Source organism: Babylonia areolata, chromosome 21 (assembly GCF_041734735.1).
Source record: "Babylonia areolata isolate BAREFJ2019XMU chromosome 21, ASM4173473v1, whole genome shotgun sequence".
Taxonomy (NCBI): domain Eukaryota; kingdom Metazoa; phylum Mollusca; class Gastropoda; order Neogastropoda; family Buccinidae; genus Babylonia; species Babylonia areolata.
Genome location: NC_134896.1, coordinates 37,392,539 through 37,417,759, shown reverse-complemented (window position 1 = coordinate 37,417,759; position 25,221 = coordinate 37,392,539). Strand labels below are relative to the sequence as shown.

Below are 25,221 nucleotides of genomic sequence, written 5' to 3'. Positions count from 1 at the left end.
CATCTAGCTCCACCGTGCTGTGTGCATGCCACACGCAGTTGGCCCCCGGGGTGTGTCTACCCATGTATGCGAAGTCTGGATCCGGCAGAATCTGCGGAAGAAACCTATCGGTTCAACGGAGAGGAAGGCGGTTACAGCAACGCACTGTGGAGTGCAGAGAGCAAGATGAGACACCGAAAGGATATCTTGGTCATCCACTGCATCCGTGCTCATCCTCCAGTCGTCTCGACTTAGTCTTGCCACTGGAAATTGGTGGACCCGGACGAGAGAGCGAGGTCGACGTTGCGCAACTCCTCTTCACTTTAAACAAACTCATCGCGCAAGTCATCAGTCATCCTAAATGACCTTTCATCCTTCATCATTTCATCACCCCCAAGTCCTGTGGCGACAGGCGAGCGACGAAACGACAGGTGTGGGTACACTGGCAGTTGCAGCCGCAGACCTACACGCAGGCGGCTCAGGCCATAGGGTCGTTCTTCGTCGACAGGAGCAGCGATGGAGCTCGGCAGCCGTCTGAGCAGCACTCTTTAGGAATGCACTGCTCACCTCCCTGGCATGAGGAAGGGGCTAGAAAAGGTGCCCTAAAAATTGCCTGCTCCATATCACCCTGGCCAGCATACCGCAGCTGGCGGGGACCCTACATCAGCGGTCGAAACAAAGAGAAAGAAAAGAAAAAACAAGGATCGTTCCTCTCACCATTGGTGCTTGGAACATAAGGACTCTCCTGGACAGAGATAACGCGGACAGACCCCAAAGGAGAACGGCACTAGTTGCATCCGAACTCGCCAGATACAACATCGACATCGCAGCCTTGAGTGAGACTCGGCTTGCAGGCGAAGGCGAACTCTGTGAACGGGGATCTGGTTACACCTTCTTCTGGAGTGGACGAGGAAGCGAAGAGCGACGTGAGGCTGGCGTTGGTTTTGCAGTAAAAACAGCACTTGTCAGCAAGCTAGCTGGAATCCCAAAGGGAGTCAACGATAGGCTTATGACCATGAAACTCCCACTGGCATCTGGCCAGAAGCACCTCACCATTGTCAGTGCCTACGCCCCAACCATGACCAACCCGGATGAAGTGAAGGCGAAGTTCTACGAGGACCTTCACTTTGTCATTGCTGCCATCCCTAAAGCAGACAAGCTCATCATTCTTGGGGACTTCAATGCTAGAGTTGGCTCTGACTACATCTCCTGGGATGGAGTGATTGGAAAGCACGGTGTGGGCCACTGCAACCCAAATGGATTGCTTTTGCTTCAGACCTGTGCAGAGCACGAACTGCTGATAACCAACACAGTTTTCTGCCTCCCTACCCGTAACAGGACGTCATGGATGCACCCTCGCTCAAAGCATTGGCATCTCATCGATTATGTCATCATCAGGAAAAGGGATAGGCAAGATGTACGTGTAACAAAGACCATGTGTGGCGCTGAGTGTTGGACAGACCATCGCCTTGTAGTCTCGAAGCTGAAAATTCGAATCCAGCCCAAGAGACGCCCACAAGGCCAGAAGGCTCCAAAACGGCTCAACATCGCTAAGCTGAAAAACATCACCATCAAACAGTCCTTTGTGGAGCTGCTGGAAGATCGTCTGGAATCCGCCTCTCTGGACAACCAGAATGTGGAGTCTGACTGGAAGACCCTGAGGGAGCTGATCTATAGTACAGCTTCAGAGACCCTGGGACCCATGACCAGAAAGCACAAAGACTGGTTTGATGAAAACTGTGATGAAATCAAGCAGCTTCTGGATGAGAAACGCCGTCCGCATCAAGCCTACCTGAGCAACCCAAAGTCCACATCAAAAAAGAATGCGTACAATGCCATCCGCAGGACTGTTCAGCAAAAGTTACGCCAGATGCAGGGTAAGTGGCTGAGTGACAAAGCTGATGAGATCCAGGGATATGCTGACAGGCACGATATGAAGAGGTTCTATGATGCCTTAAAAGAAGTCTACGGCCCCACATCCTCAGGATCATCCCCCCTCCTCAGTGCAGATGGGAATACCTTGATCACTGAGAAGGAGAAAATTCTCGAACGATGGGCTGAGCACTTCAACAGTGTCTTAAATCGCCCTTCCTCCATAAATGATGAAGCCATAGACCGTCTCCCACAAGTCCCCACCAACGAAGCACTGGACGATCCGCCAACACTTCTTGAGACCCAGAAAGCAATCCGTCTGCTATCCAGTGGCAAAGCACCTGGCTCAGACTCCATACCAGCAGAGGTCTACAAGGATGGAGGCACTGTGCTGACTGAGAAGCTTCATCAGCTGTACTCACTCATGTGGAAAGAAGAGACGATCCCCCAGGATTTCAAAGATGCATCTATCATTCACTTGTACAAGCGAAAGGGGAACCGGCAAGCCTGTGATAACCATCGGGGCATTTCCTTGCTCTCCATCGCAGGCAAGATACTTGCCAGGATCCTACTAAACCGCCTCACAGCACACCTTGACCAAGGTCATTTGCCTGAGAGCCAATGTGGATTCAGGAAAGAGCGTGGAACCACCGACATGGTGTTTGCTGCATGGCAGCTGCAAGAGAAATGTCAGGAGCAAAATGCTGATCTGTTCTCCACCTATGTGGACCTCACTAAGGCCTTCGACGCCATGAGTAGAGAGGGACTGTGGAAGATCATGGCCAAGTACGGATGCCCTCGGAAATTTATTTCCTTGGTCAGCCAATTCCATGAAGGCATGCAGGCTCGAGTCCAGGACAATGGCGAAACATCTGCTCCTTTTGCCGTCACAAATGGTGTCAAGCAAGGCTGCGTCCTGGCTCCAACGCTGTTCAGCCTCATGTTCTCTGCAATGCTTACTGATGCCTTCAGAGATGGCGATGTTGGAATTGGCCTAAAGTACCGAACAGATGGCAAGCTGTTTAACCTCAGAAGGCTTCAAGCAAAAACGAAGGTCATGACAGACATCATCAGAGACTTTTTGTTTGCTGATGATTGTGCCCTCAATGCTGGATCTGAAGCTGACATGCAACTCAGCGTCGACAAGTTTGCCACTGCCAGCAGGCACTTCGGCCTTACCATCAGCACGAGGAAAACTGAAGTTCTCCATCAGCCAGCCCCAGGGAAACCCTACGTTGAGCCCAACATCACAGTCAACGGTCAGAGACTCAGTGCGGTGGAGCGGTTCACATACCTTGGCAACACACTGTCACGAAATGCGACCATCGACGATGAAGTGAACGTCAGGATTGCAAGAGCAAGCGCAACTTTTGGTAGACTCAATGCAAATGTCTGGAACAGAAGAGGCATTAGTCTTGAGACCAAGCTAAAGGTCTACAGAGCAGTAGTTCTCCCCACACTACTGTACGCCTGCGAAACTTGGACAGTGTACCAACGACATGCCAAGAAGCTGAACCACTTCCACACAACATGCCTCAGGAAGCTACTGAACATCAAGTGGCAAGACAGGACCCCAGACACAGAGGTGCTCGCAAAAGCCACCCTTCCCAGCATCTTCACCATCCTGATGCAGTCCCAGCTTCGCTGGGCTGGACACGTGTCACGCATGCCAGACCATCGGCTGCCCAAAAGGCTCTTCTATGGCGAGCTGCAACAAGGGAAGAGATCACACGGAGGTCAGAAGAAGCGCTTCAGAGATACTCTGAAAGTCTCTCTGAAAGCGTTTGATATCAACCCTGACTCCTGGGAGGAATCTGCAGTGGACCGTGACAAATGGCGCGCTGCTGTGCACAAAGGCGCCAAGTTGTGCGAGGCCAACAGGACTGCTGCAGCTGTTCAGAAGAGGCAGGCCAGAAAGTCACGGGCAAACAAGCTCCCTGACAATGGTATGCCTGTCTTTGTCTGCCCCAACTGTCAGCGAACATTTCGTGCGCAGATTGGACTATTCAGCCATCTGCGCACTCACAGATAGATTCATGAGCATCCTCCCCCCCACCCCACCACCACCCTCCCCCCCATCCCCTATCTGGATGACAACGATGGTCATCATCGATCTCGATGGACACACCACCAGATGCATACATGTCTCTTTTGTGTTATCTTGAATATGCAAACAGTAATTTCAGTTCAGCTGCTAATCACTATCAAGATCAGATACGTTGCAGAGGTCAAAATTGGTCACCGTCACAACGGACGTTGGAGAGCGCAAGCAACTATATTTTTCTTTGAATGTTTGTGGTGGGAGGCACCATCTTCCAGAGAACTGTTTATGGTCTCATCAAGTGCTGTGGTAGTTCCTGCACTGATGGCATCTTTATTTCTCTTCAAGCCGAGTAGCCACAATCAACATGCTGATGTTTTGCTACCCTGGCATGGAAAAAAATAAAACAGTTTATCCTCATTTTCCCAACACTGTTATGGGAGTAGCGGCATGTGGATCTCCCTGCAAGCTAGCCGGCATCGGTCGCCTGTATGTTGTCCGGCATGCAGGACCAATGCACGGACATCTATTTACAGGTTCGTGGGACCAATGCCAGCCCTGAATACAGCTCCAGATACAGCCTATGTTGTGTCAGGCCATGGCCTTCTTTTCAAGAGGGCAATGCATGGTCATGCCCACAAGTCGCCAGTCCAACAGAGGCTGAATAAATAAATAGATACATAAAAGTGAAAAAAAGGAAGATTGTTGGGTAAGTATGGATGGGGAATTGCGGTAGGGGGTTAAGGATGGATTAACTGATGGATTGAGAGGGGTGGGAGGGGAGATCAGGAGGCTAGCTGGGTCCAATTCATGACTGTAGCAGTATGCTGGTAAGTGGGTTGCTGACGAAGGCTCCTTCATCCATACTGTTCAGGTCCCAGATGGTGTGTGGGGGAAAGAAGTGCCAGTAGGCTATAGTCTGTCCAACATTGAATCAGCCTCCACTGCTAGCCATGCCTTCTTCTGTACTGATTGAGTTGACTTCTCAGCTCCATTGTGTTGCTTTTCTTATGAAAAATGTTAACTTGTTCTGTTTTGTTTAATGGAATTGTAAGGCCAGATACAAGGAGGTGGAACCTGCACCAAAGAACAACATCAGCAACCCCAACAACGAAACACATGACCATGAGAATGAAAGTGATTCCTCTTTCTATTTTGGACTGTATCAGCCAGGCCACTGCAAGAGACATTGGTCAATTCGGCAGGGCTGTCTCAACTCCAAAAGTGATTCTGGGCATTTACAAAGCATTCGAAATCTAAGTGCAACATTTACCTCAGATCCCCCAGAAGATCAGCATGTACAGTATCACAGACTCAAAAGTCAAAGTGCAAGTCCTTATAATGAACACATCCAGTCCCACTTCATTAATGGTTCAAAATCTTAACTGAACTGAAAGTTGAGCCATCACTCCAAATACTTATTCAAAAGTATGAGATGGATGAACTCAGATTTAAGTGCCAGAGATCTTATGTCCTCCCTTCTCAGCTCTTTGCTCAAAGATATTTTGGGCATGAGGAAGATCTTCATCATCAGTCTAGGACACAAGGCTTGTGAATTAGACAAATCTCTGCAAGACTGAGCTGGCCATGCAGTGAAGTCCCCCCGCCCCCTCCACCCCCACCCATTCCCGTGCTGACCATCATCTGTAGATCCTCCTTTGCATCAGCTGTTCCATCTGACTGGAGTAATGCCAACATTGCATCTATTTTCAAGAATGAGGATCTTTGTTCTGTGTTAATGGCTTTCTTACGCAACCCCATGAAATGGCTGAGGAATGGTCTGTTTGATTTTGGTCATGAACTATTGAAGATGAAGAGGTGATTTAAGTTTAAAGGCATGGAAGTCCCAGAGATGTACACCTCTCTTTTAAAAAAAAAAAATGTCTGGTACACTGGCTTCCTGTAGAGCAGAGAATTAATTACAAAATCTCATGTGGGCTATAAATGCTTTCATGTTATTGTAATTTCTGGTATGCACCTCTGTGTTATTCTGACTTTTAAACCAGGTATGTCTCTATAAGGTGTCTCCGCTTTTCTGCTGATGATAGAATCTTTTTCAGCATTCCCAAATCCAACAAAGTTTTCAGTTCTTCAGCTGTACAATTTGATCCTAGTTAGAATGCAATGCCTTTTTCAGTTCATCACAGTTCTCCACTCATATCTTTGAGTTCTCTTGCCAAAGGTGGATTCTGGGTCAGCAGATCAAACATCTCCACCAGTTCCAACAGAGGCAGTAATATGTAGTTGATAGTTTTGCTCTACCAGTGAATGATTGTGATCGAGGCTTCTGACATAGACGATAACTTGTGATCAGTTGTCCTTATTTTTGCTTGTGGACTGCGACTCTGTGCGCTTGTATACATAAATGGGCTTTTACATGAACAACCATTTTTACCCCTGACATGTCGGCAGGCATCCTTTGATTTTGGGAGGTTGGGGCTGGGGGAGGGTTGCAATCAGTTAGCCTGGTGTACGATCTTTGAAGGTAAAGTTCAACTGAGCAGAAGGGAATGTGAGGAAATGAATAGGACTGCTTCTGTGGCTGGCAGTGGCATTCATCCAGTTTGAGGTACAAACAATTTTAATTCCATCCATGAAATCTTAGCACTTTGCTGATGTGTTGAACATGTTCTACCCTTCAAACATTTGTGTTAACTGCATCATTTTCACCACCTCTAAATAAAGCTACTCTCGTTTCCAACTGTGTTGCATACGTCTTGTGGGGATGTCAGATCAGTTACCTCCAGCGTGTTGCGCTTCTCTCAGGCCACAGTCACCCACTTCATCTTTGGAAGTGTTGCTTGAACTTCCAGACCAAGACTGCAAGTGTATGTACCTGTCAGGGTTGGCTGATGCTGGGATACATGAAAGTACAAACTGAGCGATGCACAGATGACAAACTTGTCCTGAATACCAAATTTAGATGGATTTCTGTAGCAGCATTATCATCTTCATCCAGTCATTCACAATATAAAAAAACGTAATAGAAACGTTGCCCCAAATTCTGGGGCTTTTCATGCCCTATGTTTATGTCACAGTGGCCTCATTTCTAAGTGCCCCATCACTTCTGTGCCTGTGGTGGGTTCATGTCAAAGTCTTCAGTGTCAAAGTCAGCAGATTAATGGAGATTCACTCAACAGACATAGTGACAGCCTGATTCACAGAAAGGACATGGTGTAAGTCTCCTATCACAGGGAAGCAGTCACTCAGTGTGGCTCAGTACCTTATTGTCATCAGTAGGGGGCTTAGCAGGTGGTGTCCTACATATCTCAAATGAAACAGGCAGTTCTGAACACCATCTGAATGACTTAACAGTGGTTCAGGGTGGCCTTTGGTATGTGGCCTCATGGTTGCCCAACAATGTTAGCTCCCTGTGGACTGCTTGCATGCGCTGTGGCAGAACAATCCTGATTGTGACAGAATGGGGGGGATTCAGAATGAGCTGTTTGAGGGTAATGTGGCTGAAACAATGCAAAGATATGACTGCACCCTTAGAAAAAAACAAACAAACAAAAAAAAAACCCACAGAAAAATGATTGCATTATGTTGCACACACACTTTCGCAAACACATGTACACCCAAACATACACACCAAAGAAATTAACACAACACAGCCACATGACAACACACACCTGACTTAAAACAGCACAAAACACTCCAAGATGCTCATCATGGTATATCAGCACAACACTCACATAAAAGCCAATTGCACATCCACAAACAAATCCTATATGCACAGAAGACAAGAATTTATTTCAAAAAACCCCACAGGGGTTACACTTACATTTTCAAATGTGAAGAAATAATTCACTCATTGATTCTGGAATCACAACAGATCCAAGACTGGATAAAGAAAAGACAATCAGAATATACTCACATCTCCCTGCCCATTGATGAATCATACAACAGATATCCTTATATGTCATCTCTGGATACAAAGGCCCACACCCACCATGTACACACCACATTAAACACCAATTATGAATCACAATTTACTGCTGTTGATCATTTCATATCAAATCACAAACATACTGAAGTTTAAGCTGCTTAGTAACAGAATGACAATGACAAACCATTCCAGAAGAGTTTAAATTTTGTTATGGTGAAACAGGGATGTTTAGGGAATAGAAAAGTTGAAGTCTTTTAAGTATGTACTGTTCCTCTCTGTGTGTGTGCAAAAGTATGCTGTTAAAAGCATACAGTTCCCCAAAACAGGCATTGATTGCCCCAAATTCCCTAAAACAGGATCTAATTGCCCATACTTCCCTAAAACGGGAACGAGATGCCAACAGTTCCCTATAAACAATATTTGGATGTCCACAGTTCCTTAAAACAGACACTGTTTGCCCATAGTTCCCTAAAATAGACACTGGTTGTCCACAATTCCCTGAAACAGGAACTGGTTGCCCACAGTTCCCTGAAACAGGCACTGTCCACAGTTCCCTAAAACAGGCACTGGTTGCCCACTCTCTTGCTGGGTACCCCATTGCCAAACTTCTGAGACAGCACCGTGAACTGGCTCTTGAAGTGGTCGATGTTCACATAGCAACCCTGAAATAACACACACACACACACACACACACACAGGGATTTTATTAGCAAAGACTATACTCATACACACATTATCATGCACATAAATGCATTTATTCTGCCCATCCATGTGTACAGCTAAAGCCACCTCTCACAACAGCAGTCAACAGTAATTTGGGGGTTTGTTTCCCAAAGTGTCCCTGTTTGTGCATCTTTTACTCTGTGTCTGTGAGTGTGTGCATTTGTTTGAAACTTGAGTTAACGCAGACTGAACAGAAACATACATAAGCACATACATAAGCACACATGCGTGCAAAAACAACAACAAAAACAAAACAAAATAAAACCCACCTACACCAGCCTTTTCTTTGTATTGCAGTATGTATGTATATCTGTGTGCATGTGTGTTCATACTACATGTCATGTACATGTGTTTCTCTGTGTGTGTGTGTGTGTGTGTGTGCAAGTAAGCAATTGCACACATGAGGGGGTCATCAAGGGACCACAAAATGTTCACCTTTGGATGCTGGAACTAAAAGTCACACATGTGTTTATACAAATTCACATAATTTCCATATGAATCCAGTAGTTATGAACACATATCTTTGGCACTTTTGACTTGAAGTTATAAATGAAGAATATCTCCTCTTTATTAGCTGATATCTGCCCTTGTTAAACTGAAAGTACCATTCCATAATTCTGCCATTTTCCTTTAAAGACTTACACTTATTTTTCTGTGCACATAATTATATCCTACTTGAATTTTTTCAATGATTTTTGTTTTTGTTCTTTGACACACTCCTTAAAAAAAAACATGGAGATAAATTCCAGCGTCTAAGGGTTAACATTTTACAATCTGAACCCATTTTTGATGTTACACTAATTAGATATTTGTTTAATCCTCGACTTTTGTTAATGAGTACACTCGTCAGCAAAGGGCTGTCAGCTCACAAAGACAAGTCAGAGCAGACAGGTCAGGATGTCAGTCATCATTTTTTAACTGGACTCCTTCCTCTTGGGATCATTTTATTTTTGTTCAGCAAAAGCTATGAAACCAATGAGATGTATAAAAAAAATTAACTCATTCTACCCCACAGCTACATGCATGCTACAACTCCCTTGGACCAGCACTACATGACATCACTGCAGAAAAAAACATGGTGGTTCACTAAAACAGCGAAAATCGATGGAGAATAGCTGATTTTATCTGTCAAACAAAGCTTCGTTTTCATGCTTCCGGAATCTGTAACTGTTCAGTTTAGAATGCCAACTGTACCAAGCAAGAATGAACGAAATTAGAACAGAGTGTTGGAACGAGAATACTCTTGCTTGGTCCACAGGGGAAGTAATCATGGTACGAGTTCACCTGTACCTGGAGTAGAATGAGTTAACTGCAGTTCAGAATCAAATGAAACTGATCTCATTTCACCAAGGTTAAGCAGTCAAGGGGTTAACATTAAAATCTACCACCACCACCACCACTGTGATCGTACCTTTAGATGCCTGGTTCCGCCGTTCATCACAAACCCGTTCCGAGAGTGACACACTCTGCGATTGTTGAAAGACAGGAGATCGCCTTCCTCCATCCTCCATTCAAACTGAATAAATAGAACAGATAAAAAAAAAAAAAACATGAACACACACACACACACACACACACACACAAAATGCTTATGAAATCTATGTGTTCAATGATGGAATTCAGTACCTTCGAAGATGTATGTAAAATCCATTTATATGAGTCAAACTAAAGGCGTAGCAAATTAATTAAACAATTTTCGACTTTGATCCTGACATATACAAAATGCATCCACACATACAGAGAGACAGAGAAAACAGACAGACATACCTCAAATAAAGTTGAAATGTAAGATCTTGGCATAAAACAATATTCTTCAAAGAACTTTCTTATATCAGAGGTATTCAGACAGAAGAAACCTTGGACGTAAGCAACAAAAAACATTTTCCCCACAACTGTCTTATTACTGGAGGTGACTGTGCATGCGAGTGTGTGTGCATGTGTGTCTGTATAAGTGTGTGTGTGTGTGTGTGTGTGTGTGTGTGTGTGTGTGTGTGTGTGTGTGTGTGTGTGTATTAGTGTCTGTGTGTGTTTATGCATGCATTTGCTTGAAATATATGTATGTTTATAAATAATTATGTTCCAGACATCTGAAGAGAATCACCTGTGTTGGAGCCTCCTTCACAGCCTTGGCAAACGCAATGTGTGCTCTGTAGAATGCTTCCACTTGGTGCTGAAATCAGATGAAAAAAAGAGAATGTTTCAGTTTGTCAAGGAAGTGTCACTGCATTCAAACAAATCCATATACCCTACACAACTCATACTGGGCAGATACCTGTCGTATCAGTCAGGCCTTGAGTGCATGCAGATATATTTGTGTACCTATCAGAATGCAAAAGACAATACTTATGTTGCTAAGAGTTAGTACTGGATTCTGTACCAAAGAAAAGTTACAGATTATCGTTATCATCATTACTATTATTATTATTATCATTATTTTCATTATCATTATGGTTATCATTGCTCACCTCTGGCACTTCAATAGGTCCTTCATGAGCTGGTTCCCAGAAAACTCCCACCATCTGTTCCAGACAGTCAATGAACATCAGTGAATGAGAATGCTGTTGCAACTAGCATCCAAACTGTCACTTGTAAACATTTTTTATAGGCACATTTTGTCGTTGCTGTAGTTTTCTTTAATCTAGATCTAAACAACTTTTTTATTCCAAGTATAATTCTAACAGTGGTTTTAACAAATTGTGAAGTACTGGCCTCCATATCGACCTCTCCCAATTGCATACGCAAAGCGGGTCACATGATGCTCACTGAATCCACTAAAATCTTCGTGTTCAGTGTCTGAGTTGAAGAGAACCAGAACAGCTTCCTCTGCCATCTTGTCACTGACTTCAGCCTCGCTTTAAACTTCATGAACATGAAGGTGGAGGTCGCTGCTGGTTCGTCACTTGCACTGTCATCTGCTAGGTCGATCGCCTTCAATTTGAAGACTGCATCATAGGCATAATGTCGTGTTTTCGGCATGATGAGGGTGTACACTTGAGCAGAGTAGAACTGAATGCTGATCTGAAGGCTTTAATGTGTGCGGATTTGATTTATAAAACGTGAACAGTTAGCACACTATCTTGAAGCTCATCCAAAACTTCATGGACAGAAATCATGATTTTGGTGAGTTGAAGGGCAGCTAAGAATAGACAAGAATGTGACACTCCTGGGATCGTTAAAATCCGCAAATAAGCCGCATCATTGCATAAGCCGTGGAGGTTGAAGCTGGGGTAAAAAGTCGCGGCTTATAGACCGAACTTTACGGTACTTCTCTCATCTTTGTCAAAAATACCTTGAATATATCTATATATTGTGCAATGAGCAAGTTTATTTTGCATAACATTCTCAACAGTCTCTTTAATCCTCATTGTAGTGAATGTATAATTCATTCATTTCATTCATTTTGCCCATTGCTCCTGGTGGAACATAGGCCATCGACGACCCCTCGCCATCGCACTCTGTTCTGGGCTGTTCTGGCCATTCCAGTCCAGTTGGTTCCTTGCTGCTTCAGCTCTGCCTCGGTATCTCGCCTCCAGCTGTTGCGAAGCCGGCCTCTCTTCCTCTTTCCCTGCGGGTTCCAGGTCAGGGCTTGGCATGTGATGCTGGACGCTGGCTTCCTGAGGGTGTGTCTGATCCAGCCCCACTTCCTCCGCAGTATCTGCTTGGCCACTGGTTCCTGTCCCGCTCGCTCCCACAGATCTTCGTTTCGGATCTTCTCCTGCCATCGGATCTTGTAGATGCGCCTCAGACAGGAGTTGAAGAATGTCTGAATCTTCTGAATCTATGGCTAACCCATAAATTAATATCATCCATGTACAGCTATTTCTTCTGTACATGCGTGTGTGCATGTGTGTATGTGTGCTTGTGTATGTGTAATCTTGTGTGCTTTGTGTTTGACACATTATTGTAAAGTGCTTTAAGATGTTTGAAAGCACTTGTAAATGAACTCTTCTTCATCTTATATTTGTATTTGTATTTCTTTTTATCACAACAGATTTCTCTGTGGGAAATTCGGGCTGCTCTCCCCAGGGAGAGCACGTCGCTACACTACAGCGCCACCCATTTTTTTGTATTTTTTCCTGCCTGCAGTTTTATTTGTTTTTCCTATCGAAGTGGATTTCTCTACAGAATTTTGCCAGGAACGACCCTTTTGTTGCCGTGGGTTCTTTTACCTGCGCTAAGTGCATGCTGCACACGGGACCTCGGTTTATCATCTCATCTGAATGACTAGCGTCCAGACCACCACTTAAGGTCTAGTGGAGGGGGAGAAAATATCGGCGGCTGAGCCGTGATTTGAACCAGCGCGCTCAGATTCTCTTGCTTCCAAGGCGGACGCGTTACCTCTGGGCCACCACTCCTTTATCATCATTATAAAAATGATTATCATTACTATTATTTTCATCATAATATGTTGAGTAATGGGAGCAAGATATCAGCTGGCTTGTTTGTTTTCAAAGTGCTGTGTGGTTCGTCCTGCTGACATTACCTGTTTTTCTTGGTTCAGTGTGATCAGAGGTCTGCTGAACGTCATGTGAACTGGAGCTGATCTGCACAAACACAGGTACATGTTGTGTTTGTGTGCAGGTATTAAAAAAAAAAAAAAAGATTTAATGACAAATGATGATGATGAAGCTGTTGATAATGATAACAAGACGAAGAAGAAGAAGAAGAAGAAGAAGAAAAAGGACAACAGTAAAAATAATAATGATAATAATTTATTATCATTATCATTAATATTACTTCTACTAATAATACTAATAATAATGATACTAAAATGAAGAGGAAGAAAAAAAAAAGAAGAAGAAGAAGAAGTAGGAGGAGGAGGAGAAGGAGGAGAAGAAGAAGGAGAAGAAGAAGAAGAAGAAGAAGAAGAAGAAGAAGAAGAAGAAGAAGAAGAAGAAGAAGAAGAAGAAGAAGAAGAAGAAGAAGAAAAAGAAGAGTACATTCAATTAGCACTTTCAAACCTCTCAAAGTCCTTCACAGTAACACGTCAGTCAGCCACAAAGCACACAAGACAAACACACACACATACATGTCTTCTTCTTCTTCTTCTGCGTTCACTCGTATGCACACGAGTGGGCTTTTACGTGTATGACCGTTTTTACCCCGCCATGTAGGCAGCCATACTCCGTTTTCGGGGGTGTGCATGCTGGGTATGTTCTTGTTTCCATAACCCACCAAACGCTGACATGGATTACAGGATCTTTAACATGCGTATTTGATCTTCTGCTTGCATATACACACGAAGGGGGTTCAGGCACTAGCAGGTCTGCACATATGTTGACCTGGGAGATCGTAAAAATCTCCACCCTTTACCCACCAGGCGCCGTCACCGTGATTCGAACCCGGGACCCTCAGATTGACAGTCCAACGCTTTAACCACTCGGCTATTGCGCCCGTCACACATACATGTCAACTCACAATATACATCTTAGACACATTTCATTATTTTACCGGCAGCAGAAAACAACAACAACAACAAAAAAACCCAGATACATACAAGCATATGCAAGAACCATTTACGTATGAAGCATCAAATAGGTCAGAAACCCAATTCCATGTATAACATTTTCAAGAACTGAGTTCAGAGAATATGTTCTATCACAACTAAGACTTGAATTTAGCAAGTACTTGTTAATAATTGTTACAATAATAATAACAACAACAGCAACAACAATGATGATAACAACGATGATAACAACAATTACAAACAGTATTGATCAAGATAAAAAAAAATTATATTGTAATGAAGATCTAATCAATCGAAAGTTTTTAAATGTGTACACATTGAACATAGAACACCAAACACCAATCTGTCATCCTATAAATGCAAAAAGGTAATGATATGTATTAGATAAGAACAACAAAAAAGACAACAGGAACTGATCAAGAAGATATGCAAAATAGAGAGAGACAGAGAGAGAAGTGGCTCTTCCATCGCAGAAGTAACAGAATGCCACTTCCAGCAACTGTAACTGGTTTCTTAAAAAAAGAAAAAAGAAAAAGAAAAGAAAAACCCAAGCAGACAGACAGGCAGACAGACGACTTTAGAAACAATTCAATAAACAGACATGCCAATAAATATCATCCACAAGAGCAGCTGGTTATGAAAATCTTAGTCACCAGTTGATGTGGCAAAGTGGAAAGTGCCATAAGAATAGAATAGAATAGAAATACAAATAGAATACAATACAATACAATATGTCTTTATTACCAAGTGTACCAGGGTCATAAGGAATATTGGGGGGCGGGGGGGGGATAGTATATAATGAGATACAAACATAAATCGAAAATCATACACAAACATAGATACAGTAGAATTTAGGATACATACAAGTGCATATCAATATAAAAACTTGTGCATATTCACACATGCACGCACTGCACACACACACACACACACACACACACACACACACATGCACGCACACACACACAAACTCTCTCTCTCTCTCACACACACACACATGTTTGAACAGAAGCTGCATATTACATGTGGATGGGGTTGATGACTAGATCTTCAGGTAGATGGTTGTTGATTGCGCAATTCTATTTATCAAACTGGATTTGTTCGAGAGTGATGACAAAAGATACTCATATTTCCTGACCAAAACTGCAGGCATCTATGTTTCAGCCTGGTTGAAGCCATGACATATCACGACAGTACAGCCTTGTCAAATAGTCCCAAACCTAAATGGATACCCATACCACCATCCTTCCATCATCCCCATCATTTTCAAAATATTTTAAAAAAAACACCAATATGTCGAAAATTCTGGGAGCACAAACAAAAAATAATCTTACTGTCCAGCCATCTTACCTCCGACTGATGTCCTACCTGCCATAGTGAATCTTCTGGAAGGTGGCTGGGATGGTGGCTAGAGCCTCAAAGTCCTCAGGGTTGGACTGACGGAATTCACTGGCCACCTTGAACACGTCCACGATCAGACTCTCCCCGCCCGTCACGCAGTCATCGAACCTGGCAAACCACATCACTCTCAGTACTGTTTCTTCTTCTTCTTCTTCTGCGTTCACTCATATGCACATGAGTGGGCTTTTACATGTATGACCATTTTTACCCCGCCATGTAGGCAGCCATATTCCGTTTTCGGGGGTGTGCATGCTTGGTATGTTCTTGTTTCCATAACCCACCAAATGCTGACATGGATTACAGGATCTTTAACGTGCGTATTTGATCTTCTGCTTGCGTATACACACGAAGGGGGTTCAGGCACTAGCAGGTCTGCACATATGTTGACCTGGGAGATCGTAAAAATCTCCACCCTTTACCCACCAGGCGCCATCACCATGATTTGAACCCGGGACCCTCAGATTGACAGTCCAATGCTTTAACCACTCTGCTATTGCACCCGTCTCAGTACTGTTTCATATAAAAGCATAAAAAAAACCCACCTGGCTATGACATATGCAGCAGAGCTAATTAAGTGCTGACACAAAATCTGGATGGAGACAGTCAGTTGTGTTTTATACACCCATTCAACCTAAGGGAGTTTACAGCCACGGTTAGGCTTCCATGACATAGTGATGCGGAAAAAATGCAGGAAGTATACTGTTTTTCCTCCAAATTACATGCAGACACATCCGAAAATACTGTAGAAGTTAGTTCCCTTTCCTTGCCGTTTATGTGTATGTAGGAGCGTGAAAACGGTTTTAACCAGACTCATTTTGATGCCAGAGCAACGCTCGGGTGCAGGGCTCAATGAATTAAACATACCACTCTGCAGACTGGAAGGATCGCTGTCTGGACTGACTTATCTATTTACTGCCCATTCAGGGCAGCAATGAAGAATCATCACTCTAGTCTTGTTTTAAGACAGTCTCTGAATGATAACTCAGATGTGCTTCTGGGTCTTCTGTTCTCCTTCAACTGTTCTGCACCAGGTGTGCTTCTGTTTTCCTTCATCTGTTCTGCACCAGGTGTGCTTCTGTTCTCCTTCATCTGTTCTGCACCAGGTGTGCTTCTGTTCTCCTTCAACTGTTCTGCACCAGGAGTGCTTCTGTTCTCCTTCATCTGTTCTGCACCAGGTGTGCTTCTGGGTCTTCTGTTCTCCTTCAACTGTTCTGCACCAGGAGTGCTTCTGTTCTCCTTCATCTGTTCTGCACCAGGTGTGCTTCTGGGTCTTCTGTTCTCCTTCAACTGTTCTGCACCAGGAGTGCTTTTGTTCTCCTTCATCTGTTCTGCACCAGGAGTGCTTCTGTTCTCCTTCATCTGTTCTGCACCAGGAGTGCTTCTGTTCTCCTTCATCTGTTCTGCACCAGGTGTGCTTCTGGGTCTTCTGTTCTCCTTCAACTGTTCTGCACCAGGTGTGCTCCTCGATTTTCTGTTCTCCTTCAGCTGTTTTGCACCAGGTGTGCTTCTGCGTCTTCTGTTCTCCTTCAACTGTTCTGCACCAGGTGTGCTTCTGGGACTTCTATTTTCCTTCAACTGTTCTGCACCAGGTGTGCTTCTGGGACTTCTATTTTCCTTCAACTGTTCTGCACCAGGTGTGCTTCTGGGTCTTCTGTTCTCCTTCAACTGTTCTGCACCAGGTGTGCTTCTGGGACTTCTATTCTCCTTCAACTGTTCTGCACCAGGTGTGCTTCTGGGTCTTCTGTTCTCCTTCATCTGTTCTGCACCAGGTGTGCTTCTGTTCTCCTTCAACTGTTCTGCACCAGGTGTGCTTCTGGGTCTTCTATTCTCCTTCAACTGTTCTGCACCAGGTGTGCTTCTGGGTCTTCTGTTCTCCTTCAACTGTTCTGCACCAGGTGTCCTTCTGTTCTCCTTCAACTGTTCTGCACCAGGTGTGCTTCTGGGACTTCTATTCTCCTTCAACTGTTCTGCACCAGATATGCTTCTGGGTCTTCTCTTCTCCTTCAACTGTTCTGCACCAGGTGTGCTTCTGGGTCTTCTGTTCTCCTTCAACTGTTCTGCACCAGGTGTGTTTCTGGGTCTTCTGTCCTCCTTCAACTGTTCTGCACCAGGTGTGCTTCTGGGTCTTCTGTTCTCCTTCAACTGTTCTGCACCAGGTGTGCTTCTGTTCTCCTTCAACTGTTCTGCACCAGGTGTTCTTTGGCTTTCCTCTCTTACACCTACCTTCTGGTGTCCAGTGAAGGGCTGTCTGGGTGATTATAACCTGTTCTCCCTGGTTGGAGAATCATGAGTATCTGATTCATCACCGGTGTCCACTGATGCCTCCACAATTCAATCTGATACTGTCAAAACAAGACAGTGTAACGATTTCCAAATTTTGGGAAAATAAAAGCCTTATCTGTTTAATGCTATTCCTCATGTTCCCAATCACATGGCCAGATTGTATTTCACAGACGGTTTGAGTGTTTATTACAATATCAAGTCTCCTCCAGATCCAGACATGTACATCTGATCAATGTCGGTAAAACAAGTAGCTCTGAGGTATTAGCCCTTGTGAAAATGTCAGGAATGTGTGTCTGAAGATATTCTGTGTTCTATCAGGATAAAATGACACAGTTTAAAAAAAAAAAAACACAAGCAAAGAAGTCACAAGTGTTGCACGATCTTCTCAAACACACACACAAACAACCTCACCACAAAGTAAAGACTGCTAAATGTTCAAACACACACACACACACACATAAAAACATACACTCTCTCTTCCTCTCTCAAGTGCGCGTGCACGCACACACACACACACACACACACAGCACAAACACACCGCACACACACACACACACACACACACACACACAGGCTTTGACCAAATCCAGCCAATTTTTCTCTCCCCAAACAAGCACAGCTCTGATAAACAAGACAGACAACTACACTGCCACTCACTTGAGCGTGTGCAGGAACTGCAGACCAGGAGGTGATTCATAGTACAGCAGATCCTGGTGGTAGACCAGTCCATCTGCCGAGTACGCTACATTGGTCAGCTGATGATCTGACACATGCACGTCAAATACCTGCGCACACAAGTGTCACCAATGCATGCACACACACACACACGCACACACACACACACAAATGCACACACACACATACCATCACAGGCACACACACACACACACACACACAGAATGCATGTCAAGAACTATTACCACACACACACACACCTTGTACAATAAAAGGGTTGTCCCTGAAAAAGTTCTGTTGCAGACACACACACACACACACAAAATATATATATATATAGGGGTTTGCGATGCATGTGTTCTCCCCAGGGAGAGCAGCTCAAATTTCACACAGATATATCTGTTGTGACAAACAGTAATATAATTCAATACAAGAAAAATACCATGCATCCACAGAGATATAACTGTACACACACAACTGAACACACACACAGATGTGCATGTTATATACACATGACAATACACAGAAAATAAAACCACCTGTGTAGAGAGAACCCTGACTGGAGATCAGTCTACCACTCTGAGGCAGTAACAGCAACAGCTGGGAGGGTTTTACGCTCTCGCTGGAGGATGCTGTGCTCTAGTGGCATAAAGACGTTTGAAAACAAGAGAATGCTGGCCATTAAGGAGAAGCGCGAGTGAAGGAAGCAGGGCTCAACTTCTGGAGACATTTTCCCTTGCAACAGCTGTGAGAAGTGCTGTGCGTCCAGTCGGCCTTTTCTCCCATATGAGGACACACACCGACAGATAAGTCTGCCTGCCTACTCATCCGTCAGACCGACGTGAGACTCCATCACAGGAAAAAAAACAAAACCAAACAAACAAAAACACCCAAAAAAATCCATGTCTTCTGATTAGGAAATCAAAAGCATAACCAGCTTCCCACCAGTCAGGAAGATGGCCCTTGATGATTTCTAGGCTTTTGCTCTGCCTTTGCCAGAACCTTCCATTTGCTGGGTCAGTCTCTGGGACCCACACACAACTTTCCTCTGTGACAAGGTGGAGCATTTCACTCCATACAGTACCATTTTCACTGTGTCCCTGGTGGATATGACAGATTGTGATATCTCATTCCCATTTGTCAAGTTTCAAAACGCTTGGATGGGACATGTCACAAGACTTTGCCAGCTGAGTTCTTCAATGGAACCCTCGTTGACAGAGATGAAGGGGATCCCCAAAGATGATCTGGTGCCAGACGATCTACAAGTACCTCCAGATGATGATGAATAAGCGACAAAGCAACGCACTGAGGGTGACTGCTGACCAAACACGCTGGAGCACTTTGACGGCCTCATGTGTCGTGTGACAAGGGAGCATGTAACTTCTCTAAGTTTCAGTCTCATTTTCTCAAGGAGGCGTCACTGTCTTCGCACAAATCCATATACACTGCACCACATCTGCTAGACAGACAGCAGCATAACCCAATACGCTTGTCAGGCCTTGAGTGCATGCATATGTACTTGTGTACCTATCAGGGTGGATTTCTTCTGCGGTATTTTGCCAGAGGACAACACTTTTGTTGCCATGGGGTTTTTTTCAGTACACCAAATGCGTGCTGCACACAGGACCTCAGTATATTGCCTCATCCAATTGACTACATACTCAGTTTGATTTTCCAGTCAAACTTGGGAGAAATGGTGAGAGCGGGATTCAAACCCAGACCCTCACAGACACAGTTTTGATTGTTAAGCATCTTAACCGTTCTGCCACCTTGCTCCTCATTCTAAGTTTAACTAAGTTAAAAATAAGTAAAACACTTGACACCCACACACTCTCTCTTGGGCATTACTCTGATGGCATGTTTCCTTCTAATGCAAATCTTTTCAAAGTTTCCATCTTTTATAGTCATGGAGATAAAAAAGGAAATTCATAGGTATTCTACACATTCATACAGGGAAGTGATCAGTTAGCCAATCATTCATGCTAACAGTCTCTGTTGAAATTTCTGGGTGAATGTTCAGGGGGCATGCTCACCATCCTTTCTGACAGTTCAACATTGATTATCTGGGTAAATTTTAGGGAAAGGTAATTTACTTAACAGATTTCAGACTATTCCACAGAACAATGCCTTTATCAACATTTATTTTCTGGGTAAATCTTTGGAAAATATTATTCATTCAACAGATTTCAAACTATTCCACAAAACAATCCTTTTGTTCTTGACACCAAACACAGATTAGTACTCACATCATCATAGATGGTGTCCTGAATTGGCCCAATCATTTCAGCCATCTGACAACACAAGACAACACAAGCATCACATACCTGCAGGAAAATAAAAGGCAAATATGTTCAAATCAAACATAAAAGAAAGAACAGACTCTGGTACTACTGGTACATGATATAGAAAGATGTTTAACCATTCGACTGCTATGTAAGCCAATCTCAAACTGCAGAAAATTAACTCCCCTGCCACTGCCACAAAAGCTGTACCCAAACAGTGGCGAAATATCTCCCTCTTGCAAAAGCTTTTACGTAGTTTTGGAAATTATCATTTTGCCAAGCCCAGCTCTTATAATAACTTGGAAACACTGTACATCACCCTGGAATGTGATTTTTCAAAAGCTTTTACTGGCTGACTGGAACACATCAACAACTCAGTATCAACGCGGGCAAGCAAATGGCAACAAGTTATCCCAGCCAAGTGTGAGCGAAACTAAACACGATGACACAGGTTTTAGCTACTGCTCAGTGAAAATCAAACTGGATGCTTGAAGAAAATGAAGATAAACTGAAGTCTCATGATTCTGTGGACGAGGAAGGTGAGGAATACCAGCCAACTCTCCACCCAGTAAGCAGAACTGAGTTTGAACTTGCAAACATGCAGTATTTAGTGGTCCAAGAATAGAACACATTTTGTATGAATGTCGGGCCTGCGAGAGGGAGTAAGGGTGGGGGCAGGTTTCAGATTACAGTGTGCAGAGTGATTCATGACACAAAAGGAAGAAACTGGGCAGACCTGCTAGTGCCTGAACCTAATTCACATCTATTTGCACGAAAAAAAAAAAATCAAATATGCGTATTCAAGATTATGTGATCTGTGTTCAGTGGGTTATGGAAACAAGAACATACCCAGCATGCACACCCTTGAAAATGGACTATGGCTGCCTACATAGTGGGATAAAAACAGTTATACATGTAAAATCCCACTTGTGTATGTGGGAGTTACAGCCCACACATGCAGAAGAAGAAGAAAGATTATAACGTGTGCATTATGCATACCTTTATCACCATCAACTCCTCTGTGGGAACGCCTTTGATGACACAGAATCCATAGTCAGCCAGATTCTTCAACCACCTGTTAACACACACACACACACACACAAGCACACACATCAATAAGCATACCTGTATATGCACGTTTGTCACAACACATTTCTCTACTTGCAAATCTGCCTGATCTCTCCCTGAAGAGATTGTCACCACTGCATTTGACAAATCCTACCCCACCCTCTCCCCACTCTCCTCAGCCCACCCTGCCCAGTTTTTTCTGTCTTTACTTTTACTGTTATTGTTGCAACTGCAAGCTCTGCTGCCACCATCACTTATCTTACAACTACTGACACTTGCCAGTTTATGTGCTGGATTGCCATACAAGTTAAAGCGCAATGCTTTTAAAATTTGTACAATAATGATAAACTTGTGACATGACTTGTATGTACCTTACGGTTCCGACTGCTTCATGTTTTCATGTCTCTTATGAATTAATATGTTTGTGTTGTGATTACTAATCTACATGTGCAGAACACAGAAGAAATATATCTGCTAACCTGAAAACTCTGAACCAACAGAGCTTTGATCAGAAAACATGTAGCTTCAGTTAAAAGGCTGTAAAGATGGGTGGATAGATGCTTTGTCATTTGCATACTGAATTACTTGTTTTTCTCTGTTTTTTTTTTTAGGGAGGCGGGGGTGGGGTGGGGTAGGGTGAGGGTGGGTGGGGGGTTCTCTTTTTCCAGCATTATATGTTTGCCCTTTTAAAATATTTTTAAATTGTTTATCCTGCTTAAATGTTTGGTTGTTGTTGTTTTTTAAGATAAAAAAGGATGTAAAGATTCTGCAGTTTGATAGGAAAATTGTGTGCATGCACACAGACCCACCACTCAAAAGCAGACATCGCATACACTGCAAAATTCACAGATACGGACAAACATTGTCCAGCCCACACACTTAGTCCAGCTCTCACCATGATTAAAACAATGCTTATTAACCTTCCACCCCCTCACACTAGCTAATGTACATCACTTCTAAAACATATACTAATGATAACTAGCATTTGAAGACACAAAAATTTGTAAGTAGGTACTCAAGAATTTGAGTGGTTCTTGTGAATGTGTTATGTGTAAACTGCCACCAACATTTTAAAGTAGTTGAGTGTTTTTTTTCTTTATTTTTTTAAACTTAATGTTTGCACACAGTTTCATTTTCAGTTTCAGTTTCAAGAGGTGTCAAAGCGTGTGGACTGATCTATATACGCTACATTACATCCGTTTTAAAAAAAATAAAATAAAATAAAAAAATAACCCCCTCACCCCATCCCCAAAAAAGCAGATGCCCAACCTTCACATAGACCCAATGTGCTGAGCAGGTCTTCAGACCTTACCCTTAGTTTGCATAAAACATTTAGTGACATGAAATGCAATAAAACGACTTGACAAAATAAACAAATAAATGAATTAATAAAAATGCAGTGAAGTGAAAGATATGTAAGAAGGTGACTGAAAAGCAAACACACACAAGTGCATGACGTAAAAGTCCATAGCGTGACGTAACTAAGGGATGATGTCAAATTCCCCGTCAATATACGTCAAATTCTTCATCAATATGTTCAAACCACCTCTCCTTTTTAATAACAATAATAATAATAATAATAATAATAATGGACATTTGTTGAGCGCTTTCCTCCCTTAAAGAGAGCTCAAAGCGCTTTACAATAAACATTAAACACACATGTGCACGCGCAGAATAACTCACAAAAGAAAGAAGAAGAAAAATAATGATTTAGCGCACAATAATATAAAACAGATTCAGAGACTACACTTATTACATAATTACACACAAACACACACATACACACACACACACACACACACACACAGACACACAAAACAACCACCACCACACACTGACCTATATAAGCCATCCTCTTGTTTAGTCAGATCCTCATAGGTCAGCTGAGGCACTTCCTGTGTCAAACACACAATTCCTCATTATCATGCTCGCTCAAAATTTTGGTATCACCTGTAACACACAGTGACAGCACAATGAAATCGTTAGATAAAAAAAAAATATATATATATATGCATGTTTGTTGTTGTTCAGATTTGATGGATATCCCTGTCATTTCATTTTGTTCTTTTTTTCTGGAACTAATGATAATGATGATGATGAATGGCATTTGTATAGTGCATTTTAGTAAATCTAGACAAACTACTGAAAACATCTTTATGGAACTTTGTACGCATGTTCCGTAAATTTAATAAAGACTGCAACAACCAAAAAAGTAGCACTATAGCGCTGTATCTGTATGTCACATTTTATTAATGTTTTTTACACATGCTTTAAAAATAAGTACACATGCTAATATTTAAAAAAATAAAGACAACACAACAGCGTTTGCTTTCCACACACACAAAAAAAGTCAAAAGTGTTTGAATTTAAATAAAAGAGATTTCTATAACACTTATTCATAGAGCACAACAAAACAAGCACAGTTCCTTTTCCTTTTGGTCTGGAACCCAATTGATATTTTCAACAGGAATTCAATTCATGTATCCATTGATCTCAGCTGCAATGAAATTCAGAAGTTTGCATAAAAGTCAGACTCATAGACAGGCACATGCATAATACCTCCAGCTTACCACAACTTTTCCCACTTTTTAAGAACTGGTTTTAAAATAAAAACCCCAAAACAAAAAAACCACCTTATCTAAGAAATCTGTTTTAATCATCTAAACACATCTCCCTTTCTAACTTTTGCACCTCCTTTCTGATAACAAATATCACAAGCATCATAAAAGTACACAGTTATACACACAAATATGCTTGGACTCATCAACTCTTTCTTTGTTAAAACAAAAACATGCACAAACACAACACACACATACACACCACATCACACACACATACATGCACCACATCACACAAAAACACATGCAAAAATACATGCACATACTCACACACTCGAACACCTGCAAACCACATCACACAGCCACAAAACACCACCTCCCAAACACATATGACATCACACACACGCTTTCATGCACCACATCAGAGAAAAAACCCACATGCACACAAACACAAACACATACTGAGACAATCATAGTCATACATCTGTGAACCACATCACACACACACAGAGCACCACCACCTTAAAACACATCGCATCGCATCACATCACATCACAATCATCTCACTGTGGCGAAGGTATTGACATCGATGGCTGCCTTCTTCCTGTCAAGGGCTGCACTGGAGTGGTCGTACTCCTTGAGAAACTGGATGGGCACATGACCCCTGTGGGCATCCTTCCCTCCAAACTCTATCAGCAAACTGTCCCCTGCGCAAAGGGAACCATTCCTGTCACTCACTACTTCTTCTTCCTCCTCTGCGTTTGTGGAATGCAACTCCTGTCTTCACTTTTATTCATGAACGAGTGGTCTTTTACATGCATGACCATTTTCACTGAGCGCTTTCTTCCTTCTGCGTTTGTGGAATAGAACCCCTACCTTCATTGTTATATGTACAAGAGGGCTTTTAACGTGTATAATCATTTTGGCTGAGCACTTCTTTCTTCTTCTTCTGTTTTCATGGAATTCAACTCCCATGTTCTCTT

At 43.0% G+C, this 25,221-nt stretch overlaps 1 protein-coding gene across 3 annotated transcripts in view; it reads right to left on the bottom strand.

The window, feature by feature from the left end:
• Nucleotides 1-7,640: 7,640 nt before the first annotated feature.
• Nucleotides 7,641-25,221, bottom strand: part of LOC143296203 (gamma-butyrobetaine dioxygenase-like) — a 26,766-nt gene continuing 9,185 nt past the window's right edge. For all 3 annotated transcript variants that reach the window (XM_076608018.1, XM_076608019.1, XM_076608020.1), the window contains 11 exons: nucleotides 24,806-24,945; nucleotides 23,520-23,575; nucleotides 21,612-21,687; nucleotides 20,577-20,621; nucleotides 18,313-18,440; nucleotides 15,340-15,480; nucleotides 12,988-13,048; nucleotides 10,970-11,023; nucleotides 10,606-10,674; nucleotides 9,916-10,020; nucleotides 7,641-8,443 (listed from right to left, as the gene is read on the bottom strand). In XM_076608018.1, the coding sequence (XP_076464133.1) occupies nucleotides 8,336-8,443; nucleotides 9,916-10,020; nucleotides 10,606-10,674; nucleotides 10,970-11,023; nucleotides 12,988-13,048; nucleotides 15,340-15,480; nucleotides 18,313-18,440; nucleotides 20,577-20,621; nucleotides 21,612-21,687; nucleotides 23,520-23,575; nucleotides 24,806-24,945 (983 nt within the window). In that variant the 3' untranslated portion in view covers nucleotides 7,641-8,335. The remainder of the gene's footprint in view (nucleotides 8,444-9,915; nucleotides 10,021-10,605; nucleotides 10,675-10,969; nucleotides 11,024-12,987; nucleotides 13,049-15,339; nucleotides 15,481-18,312; nucleotides 18,441-20,576; nucleotides 20,622-21,611; nucleotides 21,688-23,519; nucleotides 23,576-24,805; nucleotides 24,946-25,221) is intronic.